The 13,872-nt window shown below is 44.7% G+C and overlaps 3 protein-coding genes across 9 annotated transcripts; 2 read left to right on the plus strand and 1 right to left on the minus strand.

Moving 5' to 3' along the window:
* Positions 1 to 9,736, minus strand: znf646 (zinc finger protein 646). Of its 6 annotated transcripts, none has more exons than XM_027289278.1 (5): positions 9,474 to 9,736; positions 8,092 to 8,137; positions 5,122 to 7,946; positions 3,834 to 4,913; positions 1 to 3,499 (listed from the first exon to the last, which is right to left on the minus strand). In XM_027289278.1, the coding sequence occupies exons 3-5, from the start codon at positions 7,725 to 7,727 to the stop codon at positions 2,614 to 2,616; spliced, it is 4,572 nt and encodes a 1,523-aa protein (XP_027145079.1). In that variant the 5' UTR covers positions 7,728 to 7,946; positions 8,092 to 8,137; positions 9,474 to 9,736; the 3' UTR covers positions 1 to 2,613. The 6 variants fall into 6 exon arrangements, with proteins under 6 accessions (XP_027145079.1, XP_010734558.2, XP_019117334.1 ...); XM_010736256.3 differs by lacking the exon at positions 9,474 to 9,736 and adding an exon at positions 8,582 to 8,866; XM_019261789.2 differs by lacking the exon at positions 9,474 to 9,736 and adding an exon at positions 8,398 to 8,573.
* On the plus strand, positions 9,167 to 12,354 carry znf668 (zinc finger protein 668). The gene is made up of 2 exons (XM_010736257.3): positions 9,167 to 9,299; positions 9,853 to 12,354. The coding sequence occupies exon 2, from the start codon at positions 9,861 to 9,863 to the stop codon at positions 11,853 to 11,855; it is 1,995 nt and encodes a 664-aa protein (XP_010734559.2). The 5' UTR covers positions 9,167 to 9,299; positions 9,853 to 9,860; the 3' UTR covers positions 11,856 to 12,354.
* A 79-nt stretch (positions 12,355 to 12,433) lies between these two features.
* Positions 12,434 to 13,784, plus strand: gjz1 (gap junction protein zeta 1). Of its 2 annotated transcripts, none has more exons than XM_010736317.3 (2): positions 12,434 to 12,580; positions 12,809 to 13,784. In XM_010736317.3, the coding sequence occupies exon 2, from the start codon at positions 12,922 to 12,924 to the stop codon at positions 13,627 to 13,629; it is 708 nt and encodes a 235-aa protein (XP_010734619.2). In that variant the 5' UTR covers positions 12,434 to 12,580; positions 12,809 to 12,921; the 3' UTR covers positions 13,630 to 13,784. The 2 variants fall into 2 exon arrangements, with proteins under 2 accessions (XP_010734619.2, XP_019117274.1); XM_019261729.2 differs by having other exon boundaries at positions 12,896 to 13,784.
* Positions 13,785 to 13,872: the final 88 nt, after the last annotated feature.

Genomic DNA, 13,872 nt, shown 5'->3' on the forward strand with positions numbered 1-13,872 from the left:
TGGTATATGTTTTTTTTATTTTTATTACACAATAGCTAATCTATCACTTTTCTCCTGCTGAAGAAACTCTTTGCCGTGAACATACAGAGATCTGAGCGATATCTGAGCTCTAATATTTACAGAGAGAGCTCTGAGATTTAACACATGTCACGAATACCGGGCGGTGATTGTGATCAATGACAGAGGAGTGAACGTGTTAAGTGCCACAGGAGATAAGATGAGGAAATATAAAAATAAGTCAGTTTGAACTCAAATGTGCGTGTGTCCGTTTACATGTAGGCTACCATGGTGTATGAAAATATGTTACAGTGTGATCACCTAAATTATTACAGTTATTACACATGAGAAATCAAACAAATTAATAAAAGATGGTGAGTTGTCATGGGTTTTCAAGGCTAGTGTCAGTATGCTGAATCTGATGTCACTGTACTCGATACACGGTAAGACAAAACAAATGAGATGGACTCAGTTCATGCACTGAAACAATACTTTCAGCATATTGCTTAAATTTTACGACCCGCAAAACTAGCTGAGGTGAACTATCGGACAGCCGACTTGTTGCCTGTCAACACTCTGACAACAACAACAGGTTGGCTGAATTATTATAGACTTCCTGTCCTCCGTAGGCTACAAATCTACAAATGTGCAAATATAACTCTGAAAACAACAAACTGCAGAGAAACAGAGAAAAAAAATTGAGAGAACAGCATCAGCAAATTACAAAATAAAAACCTTAAAATCGATGCTTCATCCATTCTATTTGTCTTACAACTGGTAACTGAGTTTCTATGATTACAGTGTATTCTCTACAATTAAGCTGCATGAGGCATTAAGTAGCAGTTGCTAGGTAGGCAGGGCTTTCCATGAGGTATTTCATACTTCTGACCAGTGCCAAACATACTCATGAATGAAATGAATAAGGCATAAAGAAAATCTAATTTTAGATTTGTTATAAAAAAACAAAAACAAAGGCTGTGTGTTCACGTTTGCTAGATTTCTCGATTTGTGAGAAGAAACCACTTCAGGAACAACAGGCACATTAGACAACTTGGCAAAAGAAATAACCAGAGAATCAATAATTGCACATTTTTCAAAGATAAGTGGTTCATGAACTTGACAGTGAAGGTGAAACTGGTTCATATATGTATAGCATGTTTGTAGTAATACTTGTGCTTGGCAGAAAGGAGGTATTTTGGCCACGTATATGTCCAAAAATACAGATTTGATTCATATAAAGTATCTGTGAGGGAAGAAAAGTCAAAAAGGAACCACTTTCACCACACTGTAGGAAATACCTTTGTTATCTACTGCTTTAAGACGTTTGTGTCTGAGGAGATTCACAGACCAGCATATAAATTAAAAAGAAAATCTAGTGATGACAGTATAAAATCAACACTGTGGTTTACAGTATAATACGTACAGTGAGAGGAGGTTTGTTCACATTAAACTGCTACAGTTGACTTACATTTTAGGCACTGGCACTTCAACATAACTGGTGCTTCTCGAGGGGGTTCAAGATGGATCATAATTCAACAGCATGCGCTGCCAACGGAGCTGCAACTAAATGTTGTGAGTGACTATTACATGGGCTAAATTATTAGAGTGGTAATGGCACGAGTGAGAAATAAATGCTATGCTCAGTTCAGAAACTGATCGAAATTGTTTTACACATCAGGTGTGTTCCTTTTGAAGGTTTACCCTGAGTGCTGCCAATGATGCCAATCACGCTTGGCTCATTCATTCCTGCTTGTTGTAACTGAGAACAAAAGATACAAATCGACTGATGAACTTCCTTAAAGGCTACATGAGTTTTCGAGGACAGTTCTTGTTTTGTTTCTGTTTTTTTTTGTTTTTTTACAACATTCATAAAAGGTTTTTCTAATAAAATATGCACATAAAATAACAGGAATAAATTAATAAATACATCCATTTTAGCATACAATGTCACTCAACGTGAATATTATTAGCTGTACGACTATTTACTTGATAATAAGATTTCAGTAAATCACTTTGCCACTGACCTTTGGACACACCCAGAGGTATTTGACTTAATAATAACAGGCTTGCCCTATGTGAGATCCAATAAGGAGAGTGAGCAGTCCTTCCGACACGGCAAAGCTAACAAAAGGATTCAGAGATAAATATAGTTTGTATATTTTGTTTCCTAAGGAACTTACAGAGGCACTGAACACAATTATACATAGCAAGAGAGGAGAGATCACCGTTAGAACAGTCTTACAAAAACATGTTATCAGTGTTAATGTTCTTAGATGGACCTGGGCTGCACTGTTCTGTTCACTTTGGTCAGTTGGTTTGTCATTGAGGAGTGAGCGGTGACTAATATTTTCATCGCCCGTCCCGTATTCTGGGATCCTGTGAAAAACATTCAGGCCTTATGAAGCCAACAGACCCTCTGGAGAGCTTTCTGTGATGTCACTATCAGTTGTGGAGGTAAGACTGGAAGTCCGTAATGAAATTTGCATGTCTTCAAAGGAGCTTCTGTCAGGACCAAGGAGCACTTTCTGAAAAGAAATACTGTTTTACAATTATTGATACAGGGATAAATAACAGATAAATAAGAGGACCAGTCAGCCTCTTCTCTGGATTGCCACTTCAAAGGAAAGACCCCATGTCCAAGTCCATAAACGCGTTAGCATCCATGCTAAAAGAAGAGTCGTAGGTCTGGGTGTTCTGGTGCATCTTCTGATGGTGCCGCAGGTTGGACTTGCTTGAAAAGCTCTTGTCGCACAGCAGGCAGGCGAAGGGCTTCTCTTTGGTGTGGATTCGTCTGTGACATATGAGCTGAGTGGACACGCGGAACGCCTTTCCGCATTCCAGACACTGGTAACGCTTGGGCTCCGTGTGGATGCGCCGGTGGTTCTTGAGAGCCATCAGGTTGGTGAACTCTTTCTGGCACACGGAGCAAAAGAAGGAACCAGTCTTGTGGCTGTTCTTGTGGTTGAGGAGGGAGCCGGCGTGGCGGTAAGTGCGGCCACAGTGCTCGCAGACGTGGCTCTTCTCTTCTGCACCAGTGGAGTCGTTGCTTTTCTGTGAGTTGGCTATGCTTTCTGGAATATGGGATAAAGGTGGTGGAACCTGTTCCTGTTGCATCCCATCCATCTCCATGGTCTGATTTATTCCTGAGTCCCAGCAGATGTTATCTACAGGTTCTTGTTGATAGGGGTCCTGAGACCCGTGGTGCATGTCCTCGTGCTGCTGGTAGCTGGCTGCGTTGGGAAAGCTCTGCTGGCAGATGCTGCAGACTACAGGCTGGTCCTTCGAGTGCACATCCATGTGGCTCTGCAGGTGCGCGACCAGACAGAAGGTCTTGCCGCACTCGGGGCAGCAGTGACGCCTCATCTGGGAGTGTATCTGTAGAGTGAGAGGATCAGGAAATGTCTGGAGACACAAGGTACAGTGGTGGAGGTTTTCGGAGTGTGTCTTTTTATGGTTGAGGAGAGAGCCAGCATGGCGGTAGGAGCGCCCACACAGGTCACACCTGCAGCAGGGATATGTCCATATTCAATACCTAATATTACACCAACAGTGAATTATTTATTAATTATAATAATTATTATATTACCTTACCTCTGTGAAACATTGATACCAGTAGTTTAAAAGTCTAATAACAGTTGGCTGTTTTTGACATTAACACATAAAATAAACAAAAAGGATGCCAAGATATGTATGTATATATGTATTGAGAGGGACTATTTTAAATTTGTCAGTGCAAATATATCAGTCCGGTCAGGACAGCGTTGTTAAACATATAGAAAATATATAAAAACTATGAAAAAAGACTATTCTTAGTTCACAATAAAACAGTAACTCACATGAAGCACTTGTCTCCCCTCTCTGACTGCTGGACTCCAGCTCTCACCGAGTTCTCCTGACCTCTGCGGCAGCGGTGCCTCTTCAAGCCAGACCTGCCCTGGAAGCTCTTTCCGCACGCAGAACAGCTGAAGTGACTGGACACCCGGTTGTGGACCCTCTGGTGGTTGTGCAGGATACTGGCGAGGCGGAAGGCCTTCCCACACGTGAGACACACGTACTTTTTCTTCTGAGTGTGGATGCGCGTGTGATTGCGTAAAGCCATGGGGTTGGTGAAAGGCTTGGAGCAAAAGGTGCAGCTGAAGTGTCCGGTCTTGTGGGTGTTTTTGTGGTTCAGGAGCGAGCCTGCATGGCGGTAGCTGCGATTGCATATGTTGCACGTGAAAGGCCGCTCCTCTTTACTTGAACACATCTCTGTTTGTGCATCACTGCTACCTGAAGGTCTGTCACAGGTGTGCGCTGTCAGTTGGTCAACAGAGAAAAAGGCCTGCTTGCATTCCTTACACTTGAAGGCTCTGGATTTTCCGCCCCTCCTGCCCCCAGTCACATCCTTTCTGAGGTCTGCACAAACGTGAGCTAATAGCTGTTTCTTTCCCCTGAAGCCTTTTCCACAGTTTTGGCAAGAGTGCTTTTTATATGCAAAATGGGTGCGCAAGTGGTTCTTCATTGCGAGTTGATTGGAGTATGTATTGTTACAAACAGAACAGTAATATTCACCAGTTTTATGAGAGTTTCTGTGGTTGACCAGACTTCCTGCGTGGCGATAGGTGCGCCCACACTGGTCGCAGGCGAACGGACGTCTGTCTCCTGTGTTCTCTGATTTGACAGTCTCAGTCTTCATTTGTACCTTCTTCTTTACTTCGGGCAGTTGCTTGCAGCGTCGAGAAGAGGTTAAAGCCTGATTGGCATTTGAAGTTAAGGACTGCATTCCTCCATCTGACCTGGTCCCATTCATCTGCATGAGAGCCTGGATCTGGTTGTTGAGTTCCTGGATTTTGGCTTGGTTCTCTTTGTGCCTTCTCAGGTGATTCAGTAGCTGCTTCTGAATTTTGAAGGCTTTCCCACACTCATGGCAAGTGTGCCTGGGGAGGAGGAGACATGGCGTACAGTTAATTCTGTGTTTGCATAACAGTGAATAGAGAGGGCAGAGGGCCATGATGACAAAACACATGTGCAACACACACAAAAAAACACTCTAGAGGCAACTCTTAGTATTTTAACAATTATTTATAATTTCCAAAAAGCATTAAAAGTTTGTAACATGGGAAAAAATGTAATATTGGAACTAACCTCTTAATATCAAAGTGGGACCTCTGGTGGTTTTTAAGTGCCAACAAGTTGTAGAAGCGTTTCTGGCAGACGAGACATCTGAACACACCTGTCTTGTGGGACTTTTTGTGGTTAAGGAGAGAGCCGGCGTGTCTGTACGACCGCCCACACTGATCACACTTGTACTGTCGATGTTCGGTATCTGGAGTTTCGTTGACAAGGCTTGCGTCTTCATTTTGGGTAACATCTTTTGCTTTCATTTCCTCTTTATCGTATGTCGACTCATCTTTCCTCTCAGCTGTGCAGTTGTGGTTCTCGAGGTGATGGAAGCTGGTGCAGAAGATGCCACAGCTGCCGCAGATGATACTCTGTGCTTCCTCCTTGCCTCCAGACACATGACTGTTGTTTACTTGTAAATGATCGACGTTATCTGCGTCATCCTTGTTGTGTAGAAGCTGATGAGTTATCAAGTCCTGCCTATTTGCAAAACTTTCCCCGCACGTGCTGCAGATCATCATCTCTCCAGGCTCTTCATCTTTTACTTCTTCATGGGAGGACATGGAAGAAGGCCCTGAGCTTGCAGGAGTACCATGGGATTGGGTGTGCCCTCGGAGATGACTCCTGAGAGCTCTCATGCTGGTGTAGCTGTTTCCACATATGGAGCACTGATAAAGATCTCCATCGTCGTACTCCTCATCATCAGCGTTATCGCCTTCTCTGCCGCCGTTCAGCTGATCGCTGCTCATATTGTCGTGGAAACTCTGCTCAAAGTAACTTTGGTCGTGGCTACCGTTCAGACCATGAAACTCGACATCACTCCCTGGATTTCCAACGGCACAGTGACCATTACTGTCCTGGAAATTTATATTACTGTCATAGTCACTACCAGTAGTGTCATGCTGCTGCTGTAGCAGTGGGCAACTGTGAGACTTAATCCCTGCAATATCCGCAAAAGTCTCTCCGCAGTCTGCACACATGTGCCTCTGCATCAGGTGTTCATTGTGAGGTAGATGCATATGCTGGGAAAAGTCCTGATTGAACTGCTCATGATACAAAGCCCCATTACTGTGGTCAGCACTATTCTCTTGATCCATACCAAGCACAGGATGAGTGCCGTCCTCCTCCTCCTCCTCATCTTGAGAGGAGAAGCAGCAGCCCTGTTGGTTATCCAGAGTGAGGGGCTCTGAGGACAGCCAATCTCCCTCACCGATGAGGTTAAAAGATGAAGGCTGAGCTTTGTGGAGACGGAGATGACTTTTGAGGGCAGCCAGGTGAGGATAATTTTTTCTGCAGATGGAGCACTGGTAAATCCCCACCTGGTGTGACCGCTTGTGGTTGATGAGGCTCCCGGAGTGCCGGTAGCTTTTCCCGCAGATTTGACACTTGAAGGGACGCTCGTCAGAATCTACAGCCGAAGGCTCTTCCATTTCGCTTTCATTGTCAGCGTTTTGTGTGTGCAACAGGGCAGGATCGAGAATGCTTGTTTCCATGACTGGGGGTTCTCCCTGAGTACTATTGGAAGATGGTGTTTGATTATTGGAGCAGTCGGAGTACACATGACCGTTGCTTATGATCTGCTCCTGCGGCTGATCAAAGACTCCATGATTATCTATTGATGATACTGAGGGGATGTTATTTATAGGAGATGCATAAAAATTGGACTCGGGCGAAGCGATACTGTTGTCATATGATATATTGTGGGTCTCTGACAAGGTGTCTTGAAGTCCAAATGACAGAGATGAAGAGTTATGCATCTGGATGTGTTCCTGGAACTCTTCATCATTGGGGAATAAAACCTGACACAAATGGCAAAAATTGACTTGGGCATCCTGACTCTGAGGTGAAAACTGGTCCAGTGGTGTGCCCGAGTACGACCCACCCATTGAAGCAGGGTCCGTCCCGCTTCTTGCCTTGTGAGTCCTCTGGTGGCTGTAGAGGGCAGCCATGTTATTGAAGAGTTTGAAACACACCGTGCACTCGAACATTCCCACTTGGTGAGTCTTTTTATGATTAGTCAGGCTTCTATGGTGTATGTATGATTTGTCACATAGATCACACCTGAAAGGTCGATTTGCTGCATCATCAGAGATTTCAGATTGTGCATTATAAACAACCTCCATCTTCTCCTCAGCTGGGCTATCTTCTGCAGGAATCCCAGTGCTGGTCGACTGTTCACTGAGATGATGTGGGTGATCATTTTCATTTTCATGCGTGGGATAATCCATGTCTACTTTTCTATACGACTGCTCCTTCACTCGCCTGGCAAGATGAACCCTCTCGTGCGTAGCCAGCTGTGTTGCCAGACGAAAAGATTTCCCACATTCTGCACAGGAGTACTTTTTCTGTGACGTGTGGCTCCGCAGATGACTCTTCAGGGCCAAAGCATTAGAGTTTTCTTTACCACAAACGTTACACTGGAAGGAACCCACTTCATGAGTCTTTTTGTGGTTCGCTAGGCTACCGGCGTGCCTGTAACCACGTCCACATTCATCACATTTAAACTTGCGTTCTTCCTCCTGTTGAAGGTGAGCGTCCATGTGCTCGAGCAGACTGGGCATATTGGGACATACCATGCCACATTGTTTGCAAGGAAAACCCGTCGTCCTGCCAGGTTCTTGCACTGCCATTACAAGATAACGAATGAATCGAGTGCGCCGGACACAGTGTGTATGAATATAAAGGAGGGAAATGCATTAGACGCCTTTATTGTCCGTGATTTAAAAAAAAAAAAGAAGACAGTTCTTTACAATAAGGTCCGAGGAGCTTCCAGGGAGGTAACACAGCAGAGGTCAGTGAGATACAGCTCCATACAATGAGGAGAGTTCAGGAGAAGCAGGTAAACTGTGCTGTTGAGGACAGAAGAGATGCCAGTTAGAGCTGTGATTAATGAATATATAACAGTAATAAGTCATGTACAAACACTCAAGCATGTATTTCTCCTTTCTTTCTTCAGGTAATCATGCTAAAATACAACTTGACCTGTATCAATACCTCATAGTTTGTATTCCTCACTGTTGATCCCTGAGTCAATACATCTCTGAAAAAAACACACCCATGGTTTTGTTATGTTTAAATGCATCTCCTGCAGAAAGTAACCGGCATCATGAACACGCTTATTAAATCGCATGCAGTTCGCTAGAATCGGCGCCCAGCCTGACATATCTGCACCAGGAGGCTAGCTGAACTAGCTATGTCAATAAACCGGCGCAGACCAACGCCTCCATCTCTACAGATTTACAGCCACTGCAGACACACACACGACCTCCGACATTATGAACAAATACAGCATGAACCTACGGGAAGAGCGAGCACGTTTAGCTAACCACGGTTAAATACGTCCAACGGGAGCGGGGGAGCTAACGTTAGCATCATCGTGTCTGTAGCTAAACAAACATTGCACCAAAAAAAAGCCAAGTCCGGTTTTTTTTCTCCCCCTCCAACGCGGGAATCACAGCGTCAGCGAATGCGTCAAATTAAATACCTGCAAGCGGCAATGATTCAACGCGAGCCTCCGTGGATATGTTTTCATTCATTGTTTTTTATAAGCGTTATTTCTGCTGTAAAGGGCAACCCCCTTTTTCCAATTGTCTTTTTTTTTCCTTCCTCCATCCCCATTTCCACATTGCTCTTGTTGCTAGGAAACAGGAAATGTGCAGCACGGAAATACTTCCCTCCTCCCCTATCTCTCTCTCTCAAAAGTAACTAACCTAGGCGTATTTTCTTTTAAGTTAATATATATTACAGTTAAAGTAATGATAAATAAATGTTAAACACACATAAAGGAGCTCAAATGTTATTATTCTGCTGCTGCTGCTTTCCGGAACGCTCCTAAAGCACATTAGCACGGAGCTAGCTTCTGAACACTGTTAAAAAAAATGTATATATTCAACTAGATACGCATGTTGGCATTATAACAGTCTATTCACTTTATTATGAGCTTTATATTTAATTGTGGGTTTTTAAAAATACATTTATCGGGTTTAATCTTGACAGTTTAACCGTTAAACGCATTAAAACGTTGCACGCTTGGCTTGCCTGGAGCTTTCGTCATCATGGTCCTAGAGCCGTCCCCCCCCCCCCACCACCCCCCTGTCCTGCAGCCAGCAAACACTCACCGTGTCTCTGGAAATGCAGCCGTCTACCTAGACGCTTTTTTCCCCCCCAGGAATTAGCGACCAACTATTAATGTCCTGATCCAGGTAAGAAAAGCCTTTTTTCAGGAGTTAGCTAAATCCATCCCGTGTAATCACGGACATGATGGTGATGATGACAGTGTGCGAGTGAAATCGGTGCAGCCGGTCCTAAAGCCAGCCATTTTGAGTTTGAGTTTGAAAATGTGTTTAGCAAGAAAGCTAGCGAAAATGAATACGTACATATGGTATCCGGTTGTCAAACAGCGTTACACTGACTGCTGATCCTTGATCCTTGTCTCCGGTCGGGCACACGTCAGTCATTCATACTCAGTGATCTCTGTCATTACATCGCCAACTTCCTCTGGCATCAAAGCTGTTAGCTTATTGTCCCTGAGGTCCTAATGCCAGCCATTTTGTGATTTAAAGCACACCCGCATACTTGTGTTATTATGTTTTTATACATATTTATTATACATATATCTGTCTCAGGTCCATCATCAGTCACTCATATTCATATCTGTCACAGGACTTTAGCCTGGTGTCTCATATATAATCAGTCTCATATCATTCATCCTGCTAATAAAGTTTATTTACACAATTATTACAAATATCTTTGCAGATCTAAAGATGGCCTCTCCTCAGCCTGGCAGCCCACCTCTCGCGGAGCAATACACCCCTCCTGCGCAGGACGAAGAGAGCCAGCAAGAGGAAGAGCTGGTGCCTGCAAAAAAACGCGGCAGAGGCAGACCCCCAAAAGCCAAACCTTCCTTCAAATGCTCTGCGTGCACCGAGGCTTTCAGGAGTCTGTCGGCTCTGCGCAGCCACAAGCTTTCTGCACATGCAAAGGAGCGTCAGCAGCAACACGCGTGTTCCCAGTGTGCTAAAACGTTCTCCAGCAAGGCTCAGCTCTCAAAGCATGAGCGCACTCACTCGGCCCAGCGCCCCTTTCAGTGTCCCGACTGCCACAAGGCCTACAAGACACCCACGGAGCTACGTAACCATAGTCGCTCACACACAGGGGAGAAACCTTTTGTATGCACAGAGTGTGGGAAGGCCTTTATGCAAGCTATATGCCTGAGGATCCACATGACGCAGCACAGTGGAGAGCGCCCTTACTCCTGCCGTCAGTGCTCTAAGAGCTACCCCACCCTGTCGAAACTGAAGGTCCACATGCGCTCTCACACGGGAGAAAAGCCATACTTCTGCGCTGAGTGCGGCAAGAGTTTCGCCGACCCCTCCGTGTTCAGAAAACACAGAAGGAACCACCAGGGTCATCGCCCATACGCTTGTGACGAATGTGGGAAAACGTACACGGAGCTGAAGGACCTGAAAAACCACGAACGCTCCCACACCGGAGAAAAACCGTACCTGTGCTCAGACTGTGGCAAAGCCTTCTCCCGCTCCTCCTCTTTAGCCTGCCATCAGCGCATTCACTCCCAGAATAAACCCTATCAGTGCGAGCAGTGCGGCAAAGGCTTCACCCAGCTGTCCTCCTACCAGTCTCATCTCCGCACTCACTCCGGCGAGAAGCCGTTCCTCTGCCCACAGTGCGGCAAGATGTTTTCTGACCCCTCCAGCTTTCGTCGCCACCAGCGAGCCCACATGGGTTTCAAGCCCTACCCCTGCGATAAGTGTTCCAAGAGGTTCCGGCAGCCAGCCGATCTTGCAGTGCATGAGCGTGTTCACTCTGGAGAGCGGCCGTACAAATGTCAGAGCTGTGACAAGGCCTTTGTAGCATCTTGGGATCTGCGGCGTCACATGCTCGTTCACACAGGTCTCAGGCCTTTTTCTTGCACAGAGTGTGACAAGTCATTCGCAGAGCGATCCAGCCTCAACAAGCACCGCCGCGTGCACTCTGGAGAGAGGCCTTTCAAATGTGAGGAGTGTTTGAAGTCATTTGTGGTGTCCTCCAGCCTGCGCAAACATGAGAGAACCCACCTAGCTGAGCACTCTGAGCAACAACAGCAACAACGACAACAACAGCAGCAGCAGCAACAACAACAACAACAACAGGAGACAGAGGCCGGGTCAGCCTCCGGCTTTACTGCCCACACAACTCTACCTCAGTTCTCCTGTACTCACTGTGATGCTACATTTGGAAGCTGGGAAGAAGTTCAGGCACATGAAAATCTTCACTCCATCGACTCTGCTCCTCCGATTACCAAAATTGTGCCGCTGGGCTCACATGTCTGTGAAACCTGCCAGGCGGAGTTTGCACAGCTGGCAGACTTGCAGGAGCATGAGAAGCAGCATCCCAAGCCGAGGCCTCACGTCTGCAACAGCTGCGGCAAAGGCTTCCTTAACAAATCTGGACTTCGTAAACACCAGAAGATCCACTCCACCAGCAAACCACACAGCTGCGCCCACTGTGGCAAAGCGTTTCTGTTTGCTGCTTACCTTCGCAAGCACTTACGGACTCATGCAGACGTTCCCACGGCCACCCCGCAACTCAGTGACATAAACATTATTCACACCGACCCACTTCCTTCTCCTCCACCTCCCAGCGAGGTGTCTCCTTCCACTGTTGAACCTAGCACCATATCCCTAACGGTTCCAGTGACTGTACCCGTGACTGCTTTTCAGACTCTGCCAGAGTACTTAGTCAAAGAAGAGGGACTTTAAACTGATTTTGATTTTTATTCCATAAATATTTAGCCAGTGGCCTTAAATCTTTTTAGATGATGGGTCTGATTGTGACACAATTGTTATTTTTCAAGAAAACCTTCAAAAAAGTTTCCTTCACGTGAATTGTTACTGCTTTGTCACATGATATTTCAAAGATGTTACGTATGATGTTCATGTTTTAAACTGTATACTGTACTATGAGCAGGCTACTATGAAACTGTGTTGTAATCTCTTTATGACTGTGGTGTTGCAAACATTTACTTTAAGATCTCAGATAAAGATGTTTTTATAATGTGTTTTTAATTACAGCTTGTCTTAAATTCTTTGCATTCTTTGAATTTTGGTGGAACAAACAACTTGTAACTGTTTTATTGTGTATTAATATCATCAAGTTATCAATTGTTGAGTAAAAAAAAAAGTCAGTGGCGTTCCAAAATATTCTTTCAGAAGACATACATTTTTATACCATTAAAAAAAATGTGTAAATGTGTAAAAAGCAGCAATGGTGTAGTGATTATTTTTGTTTCTTTAGCCTCCTGCTTTCTGTGCAGTGTCTTCCATTTTTGGACATTTTAGGTGCTCAAGAGTGAGGCTGAGTCAGCACATCATATGGTGAGAAACTGTAACACATATATTGATGACATACAGCATTTTACACCTATAAAAGACTAAATGCGAAGCGAGAACGACAGTATTCCATTAACGGGCTGCATCTCTTAAAGGTAAGCTCTCTTATCTGTCACATTCCACTCCCATTTATCTCGGAGTGCATTAAAAACCATTTCATAACGCACAAAGAGATTTACTGTGACATTTGTGAATGATTAAATCAACAGTTTTCATGCTTTTATGCTTCCTCAAAATTGAGGACTTCATGTGACAGATGGCATCACTTGAAAGCGATTGCAGTTTTGTTGGCTTTACTATAATTTTGTGCGTCCTTTTTTCAGATCAAAATTGGATAAATCATTTACTGTACAGTGTAGAGAAAAGCCAAAAATCTTCTTCAAAAAAATCATCTCTCTCCCACTGTTGAGATTCCCAACAAAAGCCAGGAGCGACGATGGCAGCCATAGTAACGGGCCTCATCCCCATCTTGCGTACAGCAGTGGATGGCACCACCACCTACAAGTGCCGCTCCCTGTGGTTTGGCTTACTGTGCATCCGCCTGGTGATCCTCTTCCTGGCTGAGCTGCCCTTCACCAAACTGGACGCTGACTTTGTCTGCAATGGCACCAAGGACAGCGTCTGTAGCAAAGGCTGTTTTAATAGACACTTTGACAGACCTATGGTGGTGGCTTGGAACTTCATCTTCGTGCTGGTCATCCTCTCTGTCCTGCTCATGGAGCTGTTTGCCTCCCACCTACGCTCCCTCAACGAGAAGAGGAACGCTCAGGCGAAGACTGATGTGGAGCTGGTGGTTCAGGGGAAGGAGGCAGCTCAGGTAGTGTCCACTGATCACAGCAGCAAGACGGCCATAGATTTCCACAGAGACAAAGGTGCTGTGGGTTTCTATTTGCTCAGCATCACTCTGCGTATTCTGATTGAAGCCTGGTTTGTGTATGTTCTGCTTTCTTGGAACCTTCCAGCACTGAGTAATGAGCGGTTCACATGCTCTGACATCTGCCCAGAGTTACATGTTTGTGTTGTGAGGGCCGCCCCAGAGAAACGCATGTCTATTTATGCTTTGGCTTCCATCTCAGGCATGATTATTGTTACTTCAGTCTTATTTTGTATGTACTCCATTTCTCACTATCTTTGTAACTTTTAAATCTTGGCTCTTCTTCTTCTTCTTCTTCTTGTTCTAATATCTGAATTATATGACAACATATTTACTGTGTTTGTATCATCTGAACAAATTTCAGTGCGAATATTGTATCATGCTTAAATGTTCTGCTGCAATAAATTACATATGTTAAAAGACAATGACATGATCATGAACTACTCTGTTGTGTTGGAGGTTAACATATGTTGTGAGATGTGTTTTGCTGACACAAAAGGAACTCAGGGTTGG

Source organism: Larimichthys crocea, chromosome XVI (assembly GCF_000972845.2).
Source record: "Larimichthys crocea isolate SSNF chromosome XVI, L_crocea_2.0, whole genome shotgun sequence".
Classification (NCBI taxonomy): domain Eukaryota; kingdom Metazoa; phylum Chordata; class Actinopteri; family Sciaenidae; genus Larimichthys; species Larimichthys crocea.

What these genes read in the sequence shown, in the direction of transcription:
- znf668 (XM_010736257.3), top strand. Translation starts at nt 9,861, where the DNA reads ATGGCCTCTCCTCAGCCTGGCAGCCCACCTCTCGCGGAGCAATACACC.
- gjz1 (XM_010736317.3), top strand. Translation starts at nt 12,922, where the DNA reads ATGGCAGCCATAGTAACGGGCCTCATCCCCATCTTGCGTACAGCAGTG.
- znf646 (XM_019261796.2), bottom strand. Translation starts at nt 7,727, where the DNA reads ATGGCAGTGCAAGAACCTGGCAGGACGACGGGTTTTCCTTGCAAACAA. An exon ending in TCCCACTTTGATATTAAGAG is followed by an intron (nt 4,914 to 5,121) that starts GTTAGTTCCAAT and finishes CCTCCTCCCCAG; the next exon opens with GCACACTTGCCATGAGTGTG. An exon ending in AGGGGAGACAAGTGCTTCAT is followed by an intron (nt 3,500 to 3,833) that starts GTGAGTTACTGT and finishes TCCCTGCTGCAG; the next exon opens with GTGTGACCTGTGTGGGCGCT.